This window comes from Alligator sinensis, unplaced genomic scaffold, assembly GCF_000455745.1.
Source record: "Alligator sinensis unplaced genomic scaffold, ASM45574v1 scaffold1408_1, whole genome shotgun sequence".
Lineage (NCBI taxonomy): Eukaryota > Metazoa > Chordata > Crocodylia > Alligatoridae > Alligator > Alligator sinensis.
In genome coordinates this window covers 831,354-854,266 of record NW_005842519.1, presented here as the reverse complement: position 1 = coordinate 854,266, position 22,913 = coordinate 831,354, and the positions used below count along the sequence as shown (strand labels likewise).

Below are 22,913 nucleotides of genomic sequence, written 5' to 3'. Positions count from 1 at the left end.
GCAGCGGGGAAGGGTGCTGGCTGGTGTATACTGGCTCAGCTGTTCACACCTTATTCAGGTTTGCTCCTCTGTTGTTCAGAGCCACTGGGGTCTGGCTGCAGCTTCCCCCAGGTGTCCGGCTGCAGCAGCAGATGGAGCTGGGAAAGGGAAAGTGCTTGTCTGCCCCAATTGCTGCATCAGCTGATTCCCTGGGCTTGTTGGGCAATTTCCTGTCTGCCAAATGAGTCTGCAAAACGCAGCCTCTGCTTGCTCGGCCTGGTGCAAGGCCCTGTGCAAATAGGCAGAGGTAGGAACTCCTTGCCCCAGGACAGATGAGGACAGCCCCACTGAGCATGGAGCAGATGTGACACATCCCTGGAGCTGTAAGTAGAACGGAGACTCAAACCCAGACCTCCCACATCCAGCTGAAAGCCTCGCCACAAGGGCAGTATCCAGGGGATGGGGCTTTGCTGCATGCCACCTTCTCCACAGCTCTGGCTAGCTGTGGGAAGCTCACTGGTCTTTCCCTGGCATAGCGGGCACACGGAAAGGTCCCATGGAGCTGTTCAGCTCCTGCCTCCTCTGAGGCCGGAGGCAGGGCAGGTAAACACTTGGCCCTAGGACTTCTTCCCTTGCCAGAGCTGCTGCCTCTTTCCAGGTGTGCCAGGTCCCAGCTCTGCTTGGCTCCCATCTTGTTAAGGACCATGGTCGGGTGCGCCTGAGGGAGATGGGGAACTCCTGGCTTCCACTCTTGGCTTTGGATCTCACCCCACACTTGATTGCTTCCAAACTGTGGCTCAGCCCACAGATCTCCTGTGTTTCTGCTCCTGGCTCTACCCATTTGCTCTGATCCCCTCCATGGACCATGATAGGAGGCATTCTTAGATAGCACAGAGATTCTGGGTTATAGCCATCTTCTGCCTCGGCTTCCCTTTTGCACATTGGGGACAAGGCATGAGAGTGGGATGAGGCAGCTTTATACCTAATTGCTTAAATGATGCTTTGATCATGGAGGTAAGACCACCCAAGTACCCCTTGCTGAAATGCACCTGCCCTTTGGGTAGTGATCACTAGGTTCAATAAATGAATAAGAATGACTAAACAACATAGTTTAATTGTGGAGCATGGGGCAACTTTGGCAGACCCTTTATCTCTAAATGAGCTTGCTGCACCGTAACCGAGGGACCACTTCCCAGTTCTTAGTTAGGGAGCATCTCTAAATTCTAGTGTTTATTGTCACACTCTGGGCGTGGGGTTTGCATTTCAGACCAGGGGAGCCAACCTCTTGCACAGCAGCCACAGAAGAGACTGCTCAACATGGGTGCTTGTACATGCCCTGGTTTTTGCCCTTTCTTGTGCTGGAACAGCGTGACTGTTTGCACGAGCGGATGTTCTGGATGCTTTAAAAGTCTTTTTGGTGCATTAAACTGAAACTCTCTGGACGTAGTTTAGTTTGGTTCACCACAAATTAAGGCATTGCATTCATGGATTCATTGTGTGCAAACAAAGGCACTCAAAGATGTGTGATGAGCCTCCTTTTCCATCAGATGGCATGGTGACTTTTTTGTAGTTCACCCCTTCAAATTGCCGCAGTTTTTGAATTGTTTCCTCTTCTTAATTTTTTCTTGTACCATGTGCCGGCTCCCTACTCCCACAGCTGCATAGCAGGGTATGGGGTGGGGGTCCCTGGGCTGGGGGGGCAGCGCGGGACCATCCCGCTCTCCTGCGGTGCTGGCTGGGGACTGGGCTTAATTTGTTCGAGAACCTAGTGCATGCAAACACTGCTGCAATGCCCCAAAACTTAACTCCTTCAAAAAACTTGTGCATGCAAACACTAATGCAACGCTCCAAAACAAACACGTTTACATTTTATAAACCTATTTAATTGAATGAGGATTAAACTCCATGACATATACAAGCACTCCATAGGGGGCCAGTAGCCAGAGCTGCACCCTGTTTTAGCACAGGATGTGGGGGGAGGGACTTGTCTCCCAATTAGCTGTTCCTATTATGATAGTCCCTGGGGTAGTTTAATCAGGGGTTAGGGTCCCACTGTGCTGGGCAGAGGCCATGCAGTCTAGGAGACTATGGTGAATCGATCAGGGCCAGGCCTTTCCAGGGAAGTCCTATCTCAGCACTAGCCAGAGGGCAAGCACTGGCTGGATCACCCCCGGGCTTACACTTTCTGGGGCTTTCAATTAAGAGAGCCTCAAGGCATTTCCCCAGCAGGAAGAGAAGCCGAGGCTGGGAAGAGGCCCTGGGGTAGGACTGTGGATCCATCTCAACTGGGATTTAAAGGGGTGAGGCTGGATTGCACTTAGAGATCCCACCTGCTGCATATATATCTTGAACACCAGGCTTGAACACACACGGAGCAGGTTGAGGACAGTCCCCCCGGGAAGCCTAGCATGGTGTGTCTGTGCTCCCAGGACCTGTCTCTGCTTAATCTGGATTCAGGTAGACTGTGGATTCAAAGCCTATCTTGAATAACTCCATGTGGACATGAATACTTCGGATCTTGGGGGCTTCTGCACCGGGGGTTGTCAGACCCACCCCCAGGCTTTCATCTGCACTCAGACACAGGTGGGTTTATCCTGCCAGTAGCTGCAGGTCAGACCCCAGCCTAGGCAGATGGGCAGTCAACCCCATCGTCTCCTCATCCTCCCTCCTGCTACAAATGCTTGCACAGCCCTGGAGCCAGCCAGGTCCCATCATTTCTGCTGCATTTGCTCCATAAGACTGATGAAGAGTGAGACTTTGGGCTCTTGGGCAACTTGCTTTTAGCAGGGATGGACTCGTCCCTGGCCCCAGAAGAGGTAATGGTGTCTTGGCCTCTCCTCTGCACAACCCCCAGGATGGAGAAGCCTGATCCTCTTCCCGGCACTGGAGAGCCCCAGGCCAGCTGTCTTCTCTGCTCTGCAAACAGATGAAAAGCCTTGGGGAGAGATGCAGGGGCTGGAGGTCTCCCTCCCAGCCAAGCCCGACATGCAAGGCTCAGTCTGCCCCAGGCCCTGCTCATCAGCTGCCCGGTGCTCCCCGAAAGCTGTGGTCCAGCTCTCCCTCAGCACCCATGGAGCAAGGAGGGTGGTAAGGGCTGGGGGCTTGGGTTTATGGGGCTGCCAAGGAAAGTGTGCCCCTGGCATCAGAGGCTTTGGGCTGGACTCATGGGGTTGTATGACCCTTCCCAGCCTGTGCCAAGGTATTTGAAGTTGCAGCAAAGAGAGTTTAATTGTAGAAGCAAGGACAGGAAGCGATTTCCCCCCTGGTCACACTGGTTCAGACTGGGGTGGGGGGGAGTTTGCCTTCCTCTGCAGCGAGGGGCACGGCCTCGGCCTGGGGTCTCTGGAATATCTATTAACAACCTTTTATCGAACCTGGGTGTTGGGCACCGTGGTCCCCCTGCTTAACCAGGGACAGGATCAGGTGTGATGTCTGGACTGTGTCAGGGTTGACGGTTGCTTTATGAAGAGTTTAGATCATGGTTTGTCTGGACTGGCTCGGGCAGGGCTGGTCCTGCTTCAGGCAGGGCTTGGACTAGATGTGACGCTGCAGGAGAGGCTGGACGGGCGCTGGGCAGGGATGATTTGGGCTGTGCTCTGCTGTGGGGATGTCCCAGTTTTCTAGGCTTTGCTGGTTGCCTCACAGGACCTGCAGGGAAATGTTTCCCCTTTGCTGCTTCATGTGTCAAGCGGTTTTTTTTTGCCTTCCTCAGCAGCATTGGGGTTTTTTTTGCCTTCCTCAGCAGCATTGGGTGCAGGCTCAGGACTGATTCTGCCTCAGGCAGGGGTTGGACTGGATGCAACCCCACAGGTCCCTTCCAGCCCTACTTCTCTGTTTCTCCTGATGGGGAGGCCAGAAAAGGAGCGCGGTCCATGGGCTGAAGTCTCACAGCCCCCATCCTCAGTTCGACATGTACCGCTCCACACTGCTGCAGGAGGCCAGGCCTCCACGGTGCAGACGGTCCCAGCTGGGGGTCATCCCCCTGCTCGCCGGGAGGCAGGCGCAGTCCTGTGATCCAGGATGGGAGCCCGGGCACGTTCTCATTCTCCTCCAGCAAAGGGGGCCTCCCCCACCCGCCCAAATTCCTGAGATGTTCCCAGCTTTGGAGCTAGGGCTGCTTATCAGCTCGGGTTGCAAATTCCACCTCTCCCCCTTGCATTTTTATAGGGGTGTTTCCCTCGGGAGTCTCCATTCAGGCACTGCATCCTACTGGGCTTTTCATTTCCTCCTGCATGAGGATCCCACTTCCAGCTGATGCTGGAGATGGTCCCAACCTCTGTCTAGCAGGTCCCAGCTCTTCCCGTGCAATGAGGGTCTCTGTTCCTGCAGGTGCCCACACTGGATGGGCTGCGGTAGGAGCAGGACATCCTGCATTGAGGCGGACAACACTTAAGGTCCCTGGGATTCTCCGATGCTTTTGGGACCCCGTCTCCTGGAGAGCTGGGTGACAACGGGACCATCCAGCTGTCATCAAGAAGGAAAATCTGCTGCTCTCCTGCAGGGCTGGGCAAGAAACCAGGCAGACCCCGTTAAGGATCTCCTCTCCCCCAGTTCCTAAACCCAACCCTGGATAAATCCATCCCTAAAAAACTCCCGTATTTATCCATATACCACACACCTCCAAATACACCTCTTTTTGGTGAAGGCAGAAGCAGTTTTCTTGATTACGAGACGCCCGATTTTCAAAACTCGGTTTCACAGGGGACAAGGGAGTTGTGCTATGTGAAGATAGATGGTATTTTTAATTTTGTGCTTTAAAGCTGCTTTGCAGGAAAAACAGCACCATGGCTCGTGCCCTGCTGGGCTGGGCAGCACCTTTGCCCGTGGGTGGGGAGGGCGGCACCGTCACCCTTGTGTCACAGATGGAGAAGAAGGGCCTGGGGAAGGCAAGTGAGATGCCCAAGGTCACACAGGGACACGGTGGCAGAGGTGAGACTAAGACGTGTGTGTTTCCAGGTGCTGCTGCAGCCCACTCCCAACCCCAGTGGGGTGAGAGGTGTCTAGAGGATATCTGCTGCTAGGACCAGCCACCAGGAAGCCCAGAGTCCCTGGGCATATGGGCCCTTTTCCCCCAGGATCTGCCCCTTTGATGAGATCCTGGAGGCTCCTAGCTACTGCTTTCTCTTTCTAGGCCAGTCCCCTGGTGCCAGGGAGGCATTCTCCAAGCCCTGCAGGCTCCAAGCTCTTCAGTTTCTGGTTTTTGTTTCCTGGCAGGTTCCCCTTTGGTGGTGGAAGCCTTCCCTTTCAGCCCATGCCCAGAGGGCCTTGGAAAGAGGAAGTGGTGCAACTGTGCGCTTGAGGCTGTCCACGTGACAGGAAGAATCCCTGCCAGGGTTGGATGACAGGCATTGGTCCTGTACGGGTGGGAGAGCCCAGGGCTGCTGGGTCCCTGCTTTTTGCCCTTACCTAGAAAAAAACCAACCTTCCTTGGTGTGTAGATCCATTGCAATGCAGACACCGGGCATCTGACTGGAGCCAAGGGGCACCTGAAGCCCAACGCTGCCCGAGGTGCTGGCTCTGAGCATTGCAAGCAGGTTTGCTGGTGGTCCCTGAGCTCTCCAGGTGGAGATAGGACAACAGCGGCAGATCCAGCATTGGTTCAGGATGGCCGGTCCTACCTCAACTTTCCGTGCTGGCAGAAGCTCCATGTGGCAGCTTGACACGCTTTGGGGTGGGGGGCAAAGTGTATTTTGGGAAGGTATCGTGTGCAAATGAACCTTGGCAGCCAGCAGAGGATGCAGGATGTCTCCGTGTGTCTTCTGCTGGCTGCCAGGGGTGGCAGAAGCCTCTACCCCTTCCCCAGATGAGCAGGGAAAGCCTCGGGCTCTTTCTGGCAGCTCTTTGCAGTGCAGGCTTGGCCTGATCTTGAAGCAAATCATAGTGAGGTTTGAAAGACAGCAGCTGGAATCCAGCGCTAGACTCAGGACAGGAGCCCCAGCTGGGTCACGACTGAAGCGGGCTTGTGTGTGACCTTGCTTCCCCCAAAAAGTCCCCGAGAAGCCACAAGAATTTCTCCTTGCCGTGAACCGGGAGACATGGGTGCAAGAAGCAACAAGGAGGAGGACAAACCACCAACTCAGGGGTTTTCAGGGAGTTGAGCAGGGATCTTCCCTGGGTGCCTTCCTCCACTTGGGGGGTGCGAGGTGGAGAAGGACCTGGCTCTGGGTCCTACAAGGGCCGAGGGAGAAAGAGGCACAGAGCCACGAGTTACAACACAGCTGCAAAGGTCCACATCTGACCTGGGCTCTGCCAGCCCCAGGCTGCAGATGCAGGATTATTCACTGAAGAAATCTCCCTTCAATCAGCATTACTGTCACGGGATCCAGCTGAGTCGGGTTTGACTCACGCGTGCCACTCCCCAGGGGGACTGCCCGGCCTGACGGAGGTTACCTGCTGCGTGGGTTGTGGCCTGCTAACGGGGTTTCTTTCCCCTTTGCGTGGGATGGGGAAATCAGCAGAACTCAGATGTGCACCCAAGATGGAGGCTCAGCTCCGTACAGAGCTCCTGACCTGCTGCCCCTTCCAGATCCAGTCCCAATTAGCCAGAAATGGGAGTGCGGGGCTGTGTAGGGCTCGGGTTAAGCCCTGCAGCATAAATGCACCATTCGTGCTATTATTGTTAGCTGCTTTTCTCCAATTCCCACCTTATGTGGGCACCGCAGGAAGCCGCGTTGTCCCGGCAGAGGAGCTTGCTAGGTGGGCTGAACCCTAAACACAGGCACATGTGAATGAGAAGACTTAAAACAGCAAGTTTTGTCTGTGGAGCTGTAGGCAACTTCTGCAGACCCTCTTATCTAGCTCTGATGGACTGACTGGGCCCTTAACCCAGGAGAGGCTGAAGGAGTTGGGCAGGTTCAGCTTGGGGGAAAGGTGCTTAATAGGGGACATAGCAGAGGTCTGCAAATCCCTGAAAGGCTGCCAGAGAGATGAAGGAAAGCTCCTGGTCTCTCCTGCTGCAGAGAGGAGGATGCAGAGCCATGGCTGGAAGATGCAGCAAAGGAGGTTTATAGGTTGGAGATCAGGAAATGCTTTGGCACTGTCAGAGCAGGGAGGTCGTGGGAGAGATGCCAGGGATGGGGGACTCTCCATCGCTGGAGGGGTTCATGGAGAGGCTGGATGGGCACCGGGAGGGGATGATTTGGTGTAGGGATGCCCATGCTCTGCTATGGGGATGTCCCAGGTTTCTGGTCTGTGCCGGCTGCGCCCCATCCACTTTCTGCTCCATGTGTCAGGGGGTTTTAAGCCTCCCCCAGAGGCGCTGCGTGCTGCTGCGGCCCAGGCTGGGGATTTCATAGATTTCATGGACATTAGGGGCTGGAAGGGACCTCGTGAGATTATTGAGTCCAGCCGCCCTGCCAGAGGCAGGAAGTCTGCAGCGATCGGATGATCCCAGCAAGATAAACCTCCAAATGCCTTTCGAATGAGTCCGGAGTAGGTGCTTGCACCGCGTCTGGGGGGAGTTTGTTCCAGACCTCGGACGCTCGGACTACAAAGAAGTTTTTCCTTATATCGAGTCTGAAGTGGCCTTCTAGGAGTTTGTGGCCTTGTGATCTCTTGGGGAGCCCTGGTGAACAACTGCTCTCCCAGATCCTGATGCACCCCCATTATGTACTTATAGGCAGCCACCAAGTGCCCCCTGAGCCTGCGCTTCTCCCAAGTCCCTCAGCCCCGGCGCTTCCCCCAGGCCCCTCAGCCTCTCCTCGTAAGGCTTGCTCTCTTGGCCTTTGATCATACGAGTCACTCTCCTCTGGACTCTCTCGAGCTTATCCACATCCCTCCTGAAGTGAGGGTCCCAAAACTGGATGCAGTGCTCCAGTTGCAGTCTCACTAAGGCTGAGTAAAGCGGGAGGATGATGTCCCTGGTTTTGCTCAAGAAGCATCGATAGATGCACACCAGAGTTTGGTTTGCTCTGCTGGCCACGGTATCGCATTGGGGGCTCATTTTCATCTTGTGGTCAATCAAGACCCCCAAGTCCCTTTTGGTCATGGTGCTAGAGAGCATAGCACCGCCAAGCCTAGAAGTAGGATGCTGTTTTTTTTCTCCCAAGGTGGAGTTACCCTGCTTTTCTCTACATTGAAGACCATCAGGTTTTGGTCTGCCCACTTTGCAAGCATGTGCAGGTCAGCCTGTATCCCCAGCCTGTCCTCCAGCGTGACCACCTTCCCCCGTAGTTTAGTGTCGTCCGTGAACTTTACCAGTCTGCATCTGACACCCGAATCCAGGCCTTTAATGAAGATATTGAAGAGTACCGGCCCGAGCACAGAGCCCTGGGGGACTCCACTGGTAACCTTGAGCCATGTTGATTTGTTCCCATCAACTAGTACCCTTTGGGTCCGACTCCCGGAGAGAGTGTCTCCAAGTGACATGATGAGGTGACTGCCTCTGTGAATTCAGGGAGACACGTGGATGTGCTGTTCCTTGATTTTAGCAAAGCTTTTGATATGGTCTCCCACAATATTCTCACAGGCAAGGTAAGGAAGAACGGGCTGGAGGAATGGACTCCAAGGTGGATAGAAAACTGGCTGGGGCATCGGGCTCAGAGGGCAGTAATCAATGGCTCGATGTCTAGATGGCAGCCGGTATCAGGTCGAGTGACCGTGAGGTGGGTCCTGGGCCAGTTGTCTTCAATATCTTCATCAATGACCTGGATGATGGGATGCAGTGCACCCTTAACAAGTGTGCAGATGACACCAAGCTGGGGGGAGCAGTGGATATGCTGGAGGGCAGGGCTAGGATTCAGAGCAACCTAGAGAAATTGGAGGATTGCATCAAGAGAAATCTCCTGAGGTTCAACAAGGACAAGTGCAAAGTCCTGCACTGAGGAGGGAGCGATCCCATGCACCGGTGCAGGCGGGGGTGACTGGCTGGGCAGCAGCTCTGCAGAAAAGGACCTGGGGGGACAGGGGACAAGAAGCTGGACAGGAGCCAGCAGTGTGCCCTTGGTGCCAAGAAGGCTATCGGCATCCTGGGGCTGCATCGATAGACGTGTTGCCAGCAGATCGAGGGCAGTGATTCTTCCCCTCTGTTCAGCATTGGGGAGGCCACATCTGGAGTCCTGTGTCCAGCTGTGGGACCCCCACTGCAGAAAGGATGTGGACACATTGGAGAATTGGCAATGAAAATGGTTGTGGGGCTGGGGGACAGGACTGGTGAGAAGAAGCTGAGGGAACTGGGCTGATTGAGTCTGCAGAAGAGAAGACCGAGGGGGTTGAATGGCAGCCTTCACCTCCCTGCAGGGGGGCTGCAAAGAGGATGGAGCTGGGCTGGTCTCAGTGCGGGCAGATGGCAGGACAAGGAGCAATGGGCTCAAGCTGCAGCAAGGGAAGTAGAGGTTGGATACTTAGAAAAACTTTTTAACTAAGACGTTAGGGAAGTACTGGAATGGGATACCCAGAGCAATTGTGGACTCTCCATTTTTGGAGGTTTTTAAGAATGGGCTAGACAAAGCCTTGGCTGGGATGAGAACTTGACAGTCTCTCTAGGACTTCACTGTCAGTCACTTCCACACCTGAGTTAAGGTCTTTAGCTAGGACTAAAAGCAGTCTGCAGGGCTGTGCAACAGAAGAGAGACAGGACCGGGAAGGACTGAGTGACAGCAGCACTGCAGAAGAAAGGCCAGGTTGAAGAGTAGAAAATCAAGACCAATAAAGAGGGAGCTGGTCACACCTCTGGAGTGTAGAGAGATGAGCAGGAATCAGATAGATGATAGTGAGCCATGAAGTCAATTCGCGCCCTCGCTGCTGCCTGGATAGAAATGCTGCTGCCTCTGCCAGGCTGTTGGTTTTAAAGAGCGGGATCAGAGACTGCATCCGTGCACCCCACAGATACACCCCTGGTGTGTGGCACTCGGATGCCATACACAATACAGGCAAGTGAGTGTCCATGATAGCTTGAGAGTTGTGGAGGGCAGCCCCAAAACTGATGGGTCCCCACAAGCCCCTCCAGCCTGGAGCTAAGGACGACTTTTCAGCCAGTAGCGCGATGAAATTGGTCCCGAGGAGACCCGTCCTGCCTGAGCTCTGGGTGTGAGGGGGCAGCCCCGAGCCCTGCACCTGGAGCTGGTGGGAGTTGGATCACTTGCCAACCCAGAGGCTGGCTGGGGGTAGGGACTTTCCAACATCTCCAACCCAAGCCCTGCACTGAAAAGCTGCCTAAAAAGATAAAACTGAAAAAAAAAACCCCAAGATAGAAGGAGCGAAACCGCTGACAGCAACACCCACTTCCCCAGACCAGGAACATTAGAGTCCCAGAAGGGGAAGTGAGACTGCTATTGGATTCTTCCCCACTCCAGGGAATAAATAGCAGTCCCCAGGACCGGCCCGGTCAGACGCTGGCTCCGGGATCCAGCACTGTGGCCTTGCAGGGCGAGGACGTTGGAAGGCGACGGCGGCTCCAGGGGAAGGTACCGTTCCTGTGCTGCGGTCTGCAGGCAAGGCAAGGGGGCACCTGGAAGACTCGCTGGTTCAGAGAGGAAGAAGCTTGCACAGGTGACAACCGCTGAGGATGCACTTGCAGAAAGGCCGGGTTTTGCACGGAAAGGAAGGGGCAGGGGGAGGGACACTGCCGATGGATGCACAAGGTGGATGGGTAAGGCATGTTGGGGCTGGCAGCTAGACTGGGGCAAGACTCCAGGGTCTCTGCTGAGACCATGGTTGGCACCACCCCATGTAGGGATGATTTCTCAGTCCACAATTTCACGTGGGTTGTTTAAGGATGTGGAACCAGTCCGTCTCGAAGGTACTACTTTCTGCCTGACTTCAAGCTTTGCTCCTCAAGAAAGGCTCACTAGGGGCAGGGGGTGCAGCAAACCTGGGGGACAGAGGCAGTGGACCCACCTGGGTCTCTGCGGTACCGCGGGTCTGGGATGAGCCTATCCAGGTTATGACCCTGGACACATGGGGTTTGAAACGTGTGGCCAGCTTGCACAGGAAGAGGCAAAGCTCCTGATCCTTTGAGCGGGCACCTTCACCAGATCAGGGAAGGTCCTTAGATGGAGAGATCCCCTTGCTCAACACAGAGAGGACCTGAGCAGATCCACACTGTGTAGACTGAGGTGGGAGACTTCACCTCCCAGATGTCTCATCCTCCCAGTCCTGAGAACGGGATTTCCTGTCTCCAGATCAGACCCAAAACCATAGGGCCGGCTCAGATCCAGGAGCTGCCATCCCAGCATTATCCCCCGCCTCATCGGGATGCATTCGTGGGGAGGAACCTGCACTGCAGTTTGGGGTCAAGAGGAAGGAAAGGCACTAATTAAAAGAATAAATGATGCAATGGTGGCTGGATGGCACATGCCCTGGGGTGCGAGCCAGCGGGTTGAGGCAGGCATTGCCAGGGGTCCTGCTCCTCTGTGCAGATGCCTTCTGCACGGCACCCCGGGTGATGGGGGGGTACCTGTCCTACCAGCAGAAGGGATGACCTTGAACATAGCCAGTGGCTGGAGAGAATTTAGGTACCGGTTGGCTTTGCACAGGGACAGGAGCTGCTCGTTTCACCTGAGCAGAGGTGGATGGGCACCATAAAGGTAACCAGGTGGGAGGGTCAGTGCTGGCTCCCAGCAGTGCATTTTCAAGGATACCTGTATATCCTCAGCGCTGGGGTTGTCCCTTCTGCTCCTGGGCTCTACAACCACCCTGGCAGGGTCAGAGCCATCACCACATCTGGGGGCAGGTGTCCTCTATCTTCAGGGCAGGGGAAGGATTGGTAGGTTTGGGGGAGAAAGGGGGTGTGGGATTGGGAAGGACATTTGGGGTGGGTGGTTGGAGCTCCCCGGCATGAAAAACAGGGTAGTGGGAGTGTTTGGGCATGGTAGGGAGATATGGGTAGAGGTTTTCTATGCCTAGATGTGATGGGGGTCAGGACCAGGGGATTTGCTCCCCTGGGCGACAGGCAGCTTGGGGTGCGTGCAGTTTTGAACCCTGGGGTGGTGTGTTGGGAGTCTGCCATTGCTTTCTGCTCATGGGTTGTTTTGTCTTGGACTAAACCTCTCTGAGCCTTCGTGGCACCTAAACCTAGTGGATAAATTGTACTTCTCTGAGAAGCAACAAGCAAATAAGAGCAAAACGGGGGAACCCAAAGAACTGATAGAAGCTGATAGAGCATTAAAATAACTTTAAAATAGCTTTTCTCTGCAGCTGCAGGGGACAGGACGAGGAGCAATGGCCTCAAGCTGCAGCAGGGGAAACTGAGGCTGGAGATGAGGAGGAACCTTGCGACTTTGAGCGGGGCTAAACACTGCAACAGGCTCTTAGAGACCCCTGGCAGTTTCTAAAAGCAGGTTGCAAAGATCCTTGGTCAAGATGGTTGAGTCAGGGCTGGTCCTGCTTTGAGCAGGGGCTGGACTAGATGTGGCTCCATGAGGTCCCCTCCAGCCCGACTTCCCCATGCTCCTATAGTGCATCATCTATGCTGGAGACAGGGGTACGGCCCGCTGCTGGACACTGCCTTGTCCTGCTGGGTCCATGCTGGTTGTCTCCATCGCAGACCTAGCTCCTGGACAGCTCGTGGATGCTATCAGACCACAATGACATCTTTTCCCCATAGAGTGAGATCACGGCCTCCAGGAAGGGTTGAGTTACAACAACAACAGGGGTTTCAGCCCCCAGAGAGAAGGTCCAGAGCTGCAGGTTTGCATTGCCAATGCTACCATTGCACTGGCTGGCTCCAAGCAAGTTGCTGGGCACTGTCCTGACCTGAGTGTCCCAAGGAATTTGTCATCTAAATACAACACCACGGGTGGAAAGGGAAACTGAGGCAGTGGGGGTTGGTTCAAGGTGGCACAGCACACTCCGCCTTGAGCAAGGGGCGGGATAGATGACCTTGTGAGGTCCCTTCCAGCCCGGCTTTCCTGTGATCCTGGGCAGGACTAGATACAACACCCAGGTACCTGCTTTCTAGGCTCCTAAACCACACTCTGGCAATGGTCCTGAACACCTCATCAGACTCTGGTGGGCTGAGATCAGTGCTTCTCACCCAGGGGGGATATGAAAATCTTTTAAGGGTGCTGCAGGGTGCTGGGAAATGTGAGCATTGGAAGTGTGCAAACACCTCCATATGATTCGCAAGATAATCCCAGAGCTTCCCCCTAGGAATCTGCAGGGTCCAACCCACCCATCCTGCCCTGCTGGGGTCTGGCTGAGGTCTTTGCAAGAGAAGAATTGCTCTAGGATTTTTCCCTAGTCAAGAAGCAAATGAAAGCCAAGAGCTGGTATTTTCCAAGGGTCCTGGAGCCTAACAAGGGGGATGGAGTCTAATGAGGGAGAGCCCCTGCCTTCGCACCTCCACCCCAAGCTGCCCCGATGCTCGGTGGCGAACGAGCACCTAGCTCTGAAAGCAGCTCCTAGCACTGCATTGAGCTCAACACAAATCCTGCACCCAAATGCATGCCTTGCAGGCCTGGGGCACGGGTTTGGGAGCTGCCTGTTGACCCCTAGCCCCATCCCAATACCCGGTGGAAACGAAACCGTGAAACCAGGGCAGGAGAAATGAAACTCGGGCGAGCGCTGCAGGCAGCAGAAGCAGTGACCCCGAGAGCCAGCTGGGTCAGTGATTCCCCCAAGGTCAGCAGCTGTATCAGGCCGCCACGGTGCCGCTCGGGCACTTCCCCAATTTGCCTGTGGCTTTGACTCCGGCCCAGGAAGCGACGAGAGGCTCCGGGACCACCCTGGGCTGCATTTGGGGAGTGTAGATGCTTTGGGCAGAGAGGCTCAACTCTTGGGCTACTGAGCCGTGCCCCATGCGGACCCACAGATCTGAAAATCAGGCAGTGGCAGCAATAGTTGCTCCCCCTGCTGCCAAATTTCCAGACCGGTGAGACCCCTGGCGTGCAGGATGGGCATGTGGAGGGCCTGATGTGGCCCCATCCTGCAGTGTCGGGCCCCAATCCTGCAGCACAGGGCTGGAGACGTCACAGTGTTGGGCCCTGATCCTGGCACGGCCTGGCCCCACGTCACTCCTAGGCTCACACCGCCAAAAGATTGAATGCATCTGACTTAGGGGCTTCTGACTGCAATAGCTGGCTCCAGCCCATGACTGAAGATACCTGCGGGTCTTTGTTTCAGGGACCAGCCTCCCACACGTTTCCTCTGGCCTGACCCTGTCTTTTCTATGCTGACGCAGCCACGATGCCTCTCGTCTTGCAGCTTCTGCTCCTGGCGCACCATGTCCTGCAAGGTATGGCCTCAGATTTAGCCCTAACGATGATGCCCAGTAGCAGCCCATTAGCTCTGCTCCCCCATGACCCCAGGCAGCTGGATTTTCTCTCCCAACTTTGGAAGCAGCCCAGGCTAGGGAGCTTTCTCCCTTTCACCTGTGGGAGATACCAGGCCTGGCGGATGCCCAAAGCACTGGGCACAAATCAACTCCTTGGTCCCTTTGCGGCTGGTACTCTGGGCTGCTATCTCAGCTCGTGGCCTGGGACCCCGTGGCACTAGGCGCTGTACAAACACAGCACCACAAAGCAGCCCCTTTCCCACCAGGATGTTGCCCATGAGTCGTGGGCTGGGGACTGTGACCTGGGCATCAATCCCAGCAAAGAAATGCATCTGCTATTACCAGCAAATTGGTTTCTGCCGGTGCCTAACGCCCCTCTCCCCCCTCTGCTTCTCACAGCCCTTGGCTCGTGGGGGGTCACCAGCCCCGAGAGTCTCCGTGGTGTGCGTGGCTCCTGCGTGGTGATGCCGTGCACCTTCAGTTACCCCGACTCCGTGTCGGCCGAACAGGGCATCGTGGCCATCTGGTACAAGGACTTCGACGGCCAGCGCACCACGGTGTACCACTCTGCAGCGCCTGAGGAAGTGGATGCCGGGTTCAGGGACCGAACACAGCTAATTGGGGACCCAGCTGCACTCAACTGCACCCTGCTGCTGCGGGATGTGGGGGTCGGCGACAATGACAAGTACAAATTCAGGTTCGAGATTGTGGGTGGCGACCGCTGGGTGGATGCCAGGGGCGTGGTGCTGACCGTGACGGGTGAGTATGGTAGGAAAGGCGGGTGTGTCATAGTCCTAGAGACATGGGGCTGGAAGGGATCTGCGGGGTCACATCCAGTCCAAACCCTGCTTGGGGCAGGATCAGCCCCTTCCAAACCAGCCCAGACAAGCTCTGAGCAACACGACACAGCCCCAGGCATCGCCCCTGCCCCTGGGAAAGCAGGGGGGGCCATGGATGCTGCAGAGAGGCTGCAGAGGAAGGCAAAACCTCCACCGGAGCAGTGTGGACCAAATATGCCACCTTTCTCCCCAAAGACACGCCCGAGTACCCTCCTTCTCCCTCTCCCCAGACGTCCCTGACAGCCCAACCATTGCTTCCGTGGAGGAGGTGATGGAGGACACAACCGTGAGCTTCGTCTGCTCCAGCCCCTATGTCTGCCCGTACGACAGCATCGCCCTGCAGTGGAGCGGCTACAACCAGGAGGCTTCCACCGTGTCCGGCGCCATGCAGCTGGACACATCTGGCACCCAGAGCCAGCAGACCCTCACCACGTCCTTCTCCTGGAAGGACCATAAGAAGAAGCTGCAGTGTGAACTGTCGGTGGGATCCCTGAAGGCCGCGGGGGAAATTACTGTGAAGGTGAAGCGTAAGTCAATCTTTTTCCATGTACCGGCCGGGCTGAATGGGGAGAGGAAACGGTCACTTCTTCCCATCCCGCAGAGATTTCGGTCCTGCCAGGATAACCCCACTGCCCACCCAAAAGACTCTGGCCAAAGCCCAGCTCACCCAGTCACGTCCGACTTCCCCTTCTGCCGGGTCGAACGCGGCGTCTCAGCCAAGAGCCCTGTCCTGGGATGCTGCATGGCTATGCGCAGGTGAAACAGCTGCCTTGCTCAGCCCTAGAAGTGGCTGCATTCCTGTGCATTACTGTATCTACTCAAATCCAAGATGAAGACCCCCCCCCCTGCATTCAACACAGGGGAAAAGTCCCTCATTTGGGGTTCAAATACAAGCAGCAAGGGAGCAGGTGGCTGCTGGCCCTGACCTGCAGTTGGGGCCCCAGCTGCTGCCTGCCCCACTATCACCTACCCCCATACTGCCCACCTACCACTTGCCCCCCAGTACCTACCCCCCTGCCCCCACCACCTGCCCCTCTGCCACTGCTTTCCCCGCTGCAGCAGTGGGGTAGGGATGAATTTAAGACGACCCTCCAATAATTAGATTCTAGACGTGGGAACTTATTACAAATGTATCGTTGTTCCAGGTATAGAATCTATTTGTCGTCTTAAATTCAGAGTAGTCTTGGATTTGGGGAAATGTGGTGTAACATCCACAGCTGCCTGATTGGATGGGGATGGGTAATTCACTGCACATGACTAGCTGCACCGTCGAGCAGCTGGATATCACCATCCAATTGCTGACAGGGTAGGTTTGGCATCACACGGCAGGCATCCAATTAGAGTGGAGCAGAGGAGCCCTTTAAATATACCGTATTTTTCAAGCATGCAACGTGCCTTGTAATAAAATGCTCAGTGACTAAATCACTGACTAGCAGCAACAAGGGGGCCCGCTCAGCTCATCGCTCTGCCTCCCCTGTGGATTACTGCAGATTTTACTTTTGCTTTTGCTCCATAAGCAGCAGAAACTGCTTTTACCATATTTCATGAATATAATGGGCACTCAAGTTTCCAGCAGCTGGTTTTGGAGGGGAAAGTTTTGTGAAATGCTGCTGTCTTGTAAAGCTCCTTGAGAAGAACGGAGCGATGCAGAGGTGAAACACACTTAAATCCCTGAGAAATGGCCTGTGTCCCTCAGCGGGGAGTTTCCATAATCTCTCAGGCCAAAACGTCTAGACCAGCTTCCAGACACGGGGGCTGGAAGGGAGGGAGCTGCTCCAGCACCACAGTCACAACCGGTCAAGTCCTTGGTGGCTGGTGAAGGCGGTAGCGGTCAGCGGAGTTGCTCCGGGTTTCATGCATCAAGCTGGAGGCAGTGCCAGGGTCTCAGTGGCTTTGACCGGGTGATGTTCCCTGGCTGTCAGCCTGGCTCCAGCTTGAAAAAGTCCATCCTGCTGTCCTGAGGGCTCTTTACACTGCCAAGGGTTTTGTCCTGGTTGACAGGATTTGTCCTGGGAGCCATCCCATTGCAGCTCCAGGCAGCCCTGGAGCAAGAGGTCCCTGCAGAGAGCCCCAAGGCTGGCGCCTGTCACCCGGGGGAAGCTCTGCACTGGCAGCAGCTTCATCCCGGGCTCTCTCGGGGCTCTGCGGAGCCATGAAGCCCCTTCCTTCCCCCTCCGTGCTATAAGCAGCCCGTGCCAGTATCACTTCCAGCAATGCTTTGGTGGCAGCTTCCTTATTTGACTTCACATCCTCCCACTCCCCGCTGTTGGCTTCTTAGAGATCCTCCGACTCCCCCCTGCTACTTTCAATGCACAGACTCGCTCTCATCCTCTTGCTGGATGCTTGCAAGTAACTTTACCGATGCCCGTGATAGCATGGGCTGAGACCATCCCAGCTCTGCAAGGACTTGGCGTCTGCTTGCAATGCTGCTTCCACCTCTGCCTCTGTCTGGTTTCCCTCTAGATGCCCCGAAAGGTGTCGAGGCGTTAATCAGTCCAGCCACCAAGAACATCCGTGTCGGGGACTCGGTGTCCCTCACCTGCCACGTGAACAGCAGTCACCCCGAGGTCACCACTTACAGGTGGTTCAAGAACGGGGCTGCCTTGGCCGGCAATCAAATCCTGACCTTCCACAGCGTGACCCGTGCAGATTACGGCCTGTATTACTGCGAGGTGGAAAATCCCATTGGGATGACGGCGGCCAAAGCAGTGACTCTCAACATTTTCTGTAAGTAGAGGCCAAGCCTCCCACGAGCTCTCAGGGGAGGCTGCCTACGCTCGCAGGGTACCCCTGGTTAGACTCAAATGAGTGGACAGCCGTGGTGGGGATGACTCTGTAGCCCCCTCAGTGTGGCGTAATGCCATCCGGGCATCTCTCAGCCCCGATGCCCATACACTCTCCATTCCCTGCAAGATGCTAGCAAGCTGGTTTTTGCTGATGGGGAAACTGAGGCACAGTGACCCCCCTCACCCCTCCTCCCAAGCATGGGCTGGAAATCCTGGCTCCCAGCCTCTGCTCTGACCCTTTTGACATGCAACCGAGGGCTTGAAGTTGCAGCAAAGTAGGTTTAAATTGGAGATCAGGATGATGAGATGATCAGAGGAAGACAGCCCGATTCAGGAGAGGAGAAGGAGGGGCTGGGCTGGCAAAACCAAGGCGTCTATAAATGCACGGGGTGGTAGACACCAGGGAACGATAAGAGCTATGTGAGCTGGAGGACGGTGTCAGCACGATGCATGAGGCAAAGCTGGCTGTAAAGAGGTGTGTCGGGTGGGTGTCTGTCCAAAGGCAGGTGACATTTCCTGCCTTGCAAATCCCAGTGCATTAACCTTTGGGGTCGGGACATCTTCCATTCCTGTTCCAGTGATGGGGGTACTGGGGCAGGGTGGAAGGAATGATACACTGAATGGTGGGCAGGCAGTTTGCAAGTGGTAGAGAAGTTGAACCCAAGATCCCCCAAGACCTGGTCTAGGGACTAAACCACCGAGCCATCCTGGACGGAGGGGAGGCCCCCAACGCCCTGGTGATGGAGCTCGTCTCGACCCCTTTCCATTCCCCCATCTCCTGCAGCTGCGGTGATCTCTGCCAGCCCAGCAACGGCATCGCGTGAAGGCAGCACGGTGACGCTGACCTGCGACGTCCCCGGCGAGGAGCGCCAGGATCTCAGCTACACCTGGTACAAGAACAATGTGTGGCTCAAGGAGGGGGCGGCGCGTGCCCTGGTGTTCCTGGCCGTGGCCACCAGCAACACCGGCTACTACTCCTGCAAGGTGCAGAACGATAAAGGCAGCGAGATGTCCCAGGCCATCAGCCTGACCGTGCTGTGTAAGTGCCCGCGTGCTGCTGGGTGAAGGGGAGGGCAGTGGGGTGTCACGGGGGGGTTGTTGGTAAAAGGGGTGGCCTGGGGCGGTTGCTTCTGCTTCTTGTCTTGCGGTTGTTTGTCTGTTATGTCAGCGGCTCTGAGCCTTTCTGGATGGACTGGGATACTATTATTATTATTTTAGTAGTAATAGTAGCATCCTTATTGTTAGTATTAGTATTACTAGTATTATTATAGATAGAGTGGGGTATTATTAGTATTACTATTATTCTTTTCTGGATAGGGTGGGATATTATTATTATTATTGAGAGACTCATAGAATTATAGACAATGGAAGGCTATTATTATTATTATCATTATTATTATCACCATCATCATTATTGTTATCATGATTATTAGGACTAGTAGTAGTAGTATTGTTGTTAGTATTAGTATTATTAGTATTATGGATAGAGTGGGATATTATTATTAATACTATTATTGTTGCTATTACGATTATTTTCTGGATAGAGTGGGACATTATTATTATTCATAGACTCATAACATAATAGACAATGGGAGGCTATTATTATTATTATTAGCATTATTATTATTATCACCATAATCATTATTATTATCATTGTTATCAGTATTATTATTATTAGTAGTAGTAGTATTAGCATTATGGATAGAGTGGAATATTATTATTACTATTATTGCCATTATTATCATTATTTTCTGGATAGAGTGAGATATTATTATTACCATTATTATCATTATCATTATTTTCTGGATAGAATGGGATATTATTATTACTATTATTATCATTATCATTATTATTATTTTCTGGATAGAGAGGGATATTATTATTACTATAATTATCATTATCTTTATTATTATTATTTTCTGGATAGAGTGGGATATTATTATTATTCATAGACTCATAGAATAATAGACAATGGAAGGCTACTATTATTATTGTTATTATTAAGAATAAAAAGGGTTTCTTATTAAAATGATTATTAAAACTTATCAACAATAAAAAGGTACAAAAATTATTTAAAGTTTTAAAGATTTAAATTTTCATTACAATGTATTATTAAGAGTAATATAATAATATTATATAATGATAAGGGGAGTTGAGGTTGGATGTTAGGAAAAACTTTCTCAGAGGAGGGTGGTGAAGCGCTGGGACAAGTTACCCATGGGGGTGGTGCAGTCTCCATCCTTGGAGGTGTTTAAGCCCTGGGTGGATAAAGCCTTGGCTGGGATGATGTAGTTGGGGCTGGTCCTGCTTGGAGCAGGGGGTTGCACTAGATGTGACCCCCGGAGCTCCCTTCAACCTTCATTTTCTCCTATGAAATCACCAGTTGAGCCGACGTGCTCTACCCTAATGATATCAGTGGACTAACAATGTGTCACAACATCTATTGATCATCCACTGGCCTCCCATAAACTAGTGAAGAAATGCCCTTCCTGCCCACAGTGAGCACATGAGCTGGGAAGCTGGTATGCCTGGGGAAGAAGGAAATATCAGGGTGTTTTGGCCTTGACATTTTCCAGTCCATACAATCACCTGGGAGATCATCTCGTGTCCGGGAGATGCTGGGGAAAGCAGTCCAAGAGCTCATAGCTGGTCACACTTCATAATCGAGGGTTACCGTATCTTCTAGCATACAACATGTGCCAGAATAAAGCACATGCTTTGTTTTTAAAAGGCAAAGTGAAGAAAAAAAGATCTTTCCTTGTAGCAGAAGCAAAGGGGCCAACCCCTGTGTGGATGGCTGCAAATTTGACTTTTGCTTTTGCCCTGTAAGCAGCAGAAACTGGTCTTACCGTATTTCTGGGATATAATATGCATTGTAATTGCCAGCAGCTGTTTTCTGGGGAAAGACGTATTCTATGAGAGATAATATGGCCTTTTCTATAATGCTTTTCTGAGCTCTTCCTGAGCTCCACTGTTAGCCATGGTTTCTTTTCTACCACACAGATCCGCCCAGGACCCCAGCCATCACCTTGTTCCAGGACACGCAGGAAGGCAAGCTGGCCATTGTCCACTGCATGGTAGACAGCCACCCTTCCTCCAAGCTGTCCCTTTACCGCGATAAGGTCCTCCTGGCCACCACTGACTCCCACGCGGCGCCCAACCAGCGGGTCAGCATCACGGCCTCCCGCAACTCCTTGAAGCTGGAGATCCATCACGTGCAGCCTGAAGATGACGGCGAGTACGAGTGCACAGCCACCAATGACTATGGCACTTCCACCGCCTCTCAGAAGTTTCTGGCCCAAGGTAAGATGCACATGTCTCATTTTGAGGATGGAAACATTTCCAAACAACTATTTTTTACCCCCGTTTTCAGCCAAAATCAGAAAAAAAATTCCATTTGGGGTTTGATTTTTTTTGCACAAAAATTTTCCATAAGAAACCTAAGCTCTTAATTCTTTTTTTTTTTTTAATTTTGTGAAAAAAATGTGCATTGTTGCAGAACATTTTGGGATCCCTGAATCCTAGGCTCACAGCACAGTGGGGCTGGTGGAGCTCTCCAGGGGTCATGGCTAGTCCAGCACCCTGCTTCAGGCAGGACTTGCCCTATTTGAACTATCCCAGATAAATGTCTGTCTAACCCGGTTTTAAAACTCTGGGGACAAATCCTAACACCCAGCCACCAGGCCAAACGCTGCAAACATCAGACACACAAAAGGGGCTGGGGGATATGACTTGTGGGGCGAGGCTGAGGGAAATGGGCTGATTGAGTCTGCAGAAGAGAAGACTGAGGGGGGATTTGATAGCAGCCTTCAACTCCCTGCAGCGGGGTTTCAAGAGATCCCAGGTAAAGTTGCACAAAGTCCTGTGTCTTCTCTGAGACCACTGCCCCGGTCAGGCCTTGGGCTGATGGTCCTAGAGGGAAGGCAGAGATCCCACAACAGAAATTTCCCTTCTTTTCCTGACTCTCTTCCCATTTTCCGTCCCTCTGCCAGCTGCCAGGGTCCTGATCAGCCCATCTGCAGAGGTGCGGGAAGGCGAGGCTGTCACCCTGACCTGCGTCGCCACCCAAGGCACCGAGGAAGGGACCGTCTACACCTGGTACAAGAACGGCCAGTGGCTGAGCGAGGGGCCGGAGAAGACCCTGCCCTTCCCCTCCGTGAGCAGCGGGGACGCGGGCGCTTTCCACTGCAAGGCTCAGGGCATCCGAGGCAGCAACACCTCCCCAGCCAACACACTGCGGGTGCTGTGTAAGTCTCCCCTTCCTACCTACCATGGCTTCTAGTCACAGCTGTGGCCGGACCCTGCAGCCCTTTCCCCCTGCTATAGCCCTGGGGGTAAATATCTATCTTATCCTCTCTCTCCGCCAACCCAGACCCAGGAGGTGTGGTGAGCAGGCACCTGAAGGCAGCCTGTAATTAGTGGAGCTGTAATTAGTCCATGAAGGACAGGAGGCAAGGCTTTCTGAAGGTGATAGCTTTTATTGGACCAACTACATAGCTTCAATGAGCTTTCAAATGCAAGATATTCTCCATCAGATCACCTAGGTCTTCCTTCAAAAGCTCATCTAACTCTACCCCAACTATGTAGTTGGTCCAATAAAAAATAGCACCCTAAGAAATCAGTGCCTGACGCATCACTTCTGGGATATCACTTTTACACTACTTTCTGTGTCCAGTTGTGGGCCCCCCACTACAGAAAATATGTGGACATGTTGGAGAGAGTCCAGTGGAGAGCAACGAAAATGGTTGGGGGGACATGGTTGGTGAGGAAAAACTGAGGGAAATGGGCTAATTTAGTCTGCAGAAGAGAAGACCGAGGGGGATTGAATAGCAGCCTTCACCTCCCTGCAGGGGAGCTGCAAAGAGGATGGAGCTGGGCTGGTCTCAGTGGGGGCAGATGATGAACAAGGAGCAATGGGCTCAAGCTGCAGCAAGGAAAGTTGAGGTTGGATATTAGGAAAAACTTTAGTAAAGCACTGGAACAGGCTCCCCAGAGAGGTGGTGCAGTCTCCATCCTTGAAGGTGTTGAAGACCCGGCTAGACAAAGCCTTGGCTGGGATGATGTAGCTAGAGCTGATCCTGCTTGGAGCAGGGGTTG

General features: G+C 53.6%; 1 protein-coding gene across 2 annotated transcripts in view; it reads left to right on the top strand.

Moving 5' to 3' along the window:
* Positions 1 to 215: 215 nt before the first annotated feature.
* SIGLEC1 (sialic acid binding Ig like lectin 1) overlaps positions 216 to 22,913 on the top strand; it is a 43,008-nt gene continuing 20,310 nt past the window's right edge. Inside the window, exons 1-9 of one of the 2 annotated variants that reach the window (XM_014523669.2) lie at positions 216 to 362; positions 10,272 to 10,467; positions 14,041 to 14,152; positions 14,591 to 14,950; positions 15,261 to 15,557; positions 17,494 to 17,757; positions 18,601 to 18,855; positions 20,820 to 21,119; positions 21,809 to 22,063. In XM_014523669.2, the coding sequence (XP_014379155.1) occupies positions 14,104 to 14,152; positions 14,591 to 14,950; positions 15,261 to 15,557; positions 17,494 to 17,757; positions 18,601 to 18,855; positions 20,820 to 21,119; positions 21,809 to 22,063 (1,780 nt within the window). In that variant the 5' untranslated portion in view covers positions 216 to 362; positions 10,272 to 10,467; positions 14,041 to 14,103. The remainder of the gene's footprint in view (positions 363 to 10,271; positions 10,468 to 14,040; positions 14,153 to 14,590; positions 14,951 to 15,260; positions 15,558 to 17,493; positions 17,758 to 18,600; positions 18,856 to 20,819; positions 21,120 to 21,808; positions 22,064 to 22,913) is intronic. The other variant, XM_025213305.1, reaches the window with a different exon arrangement.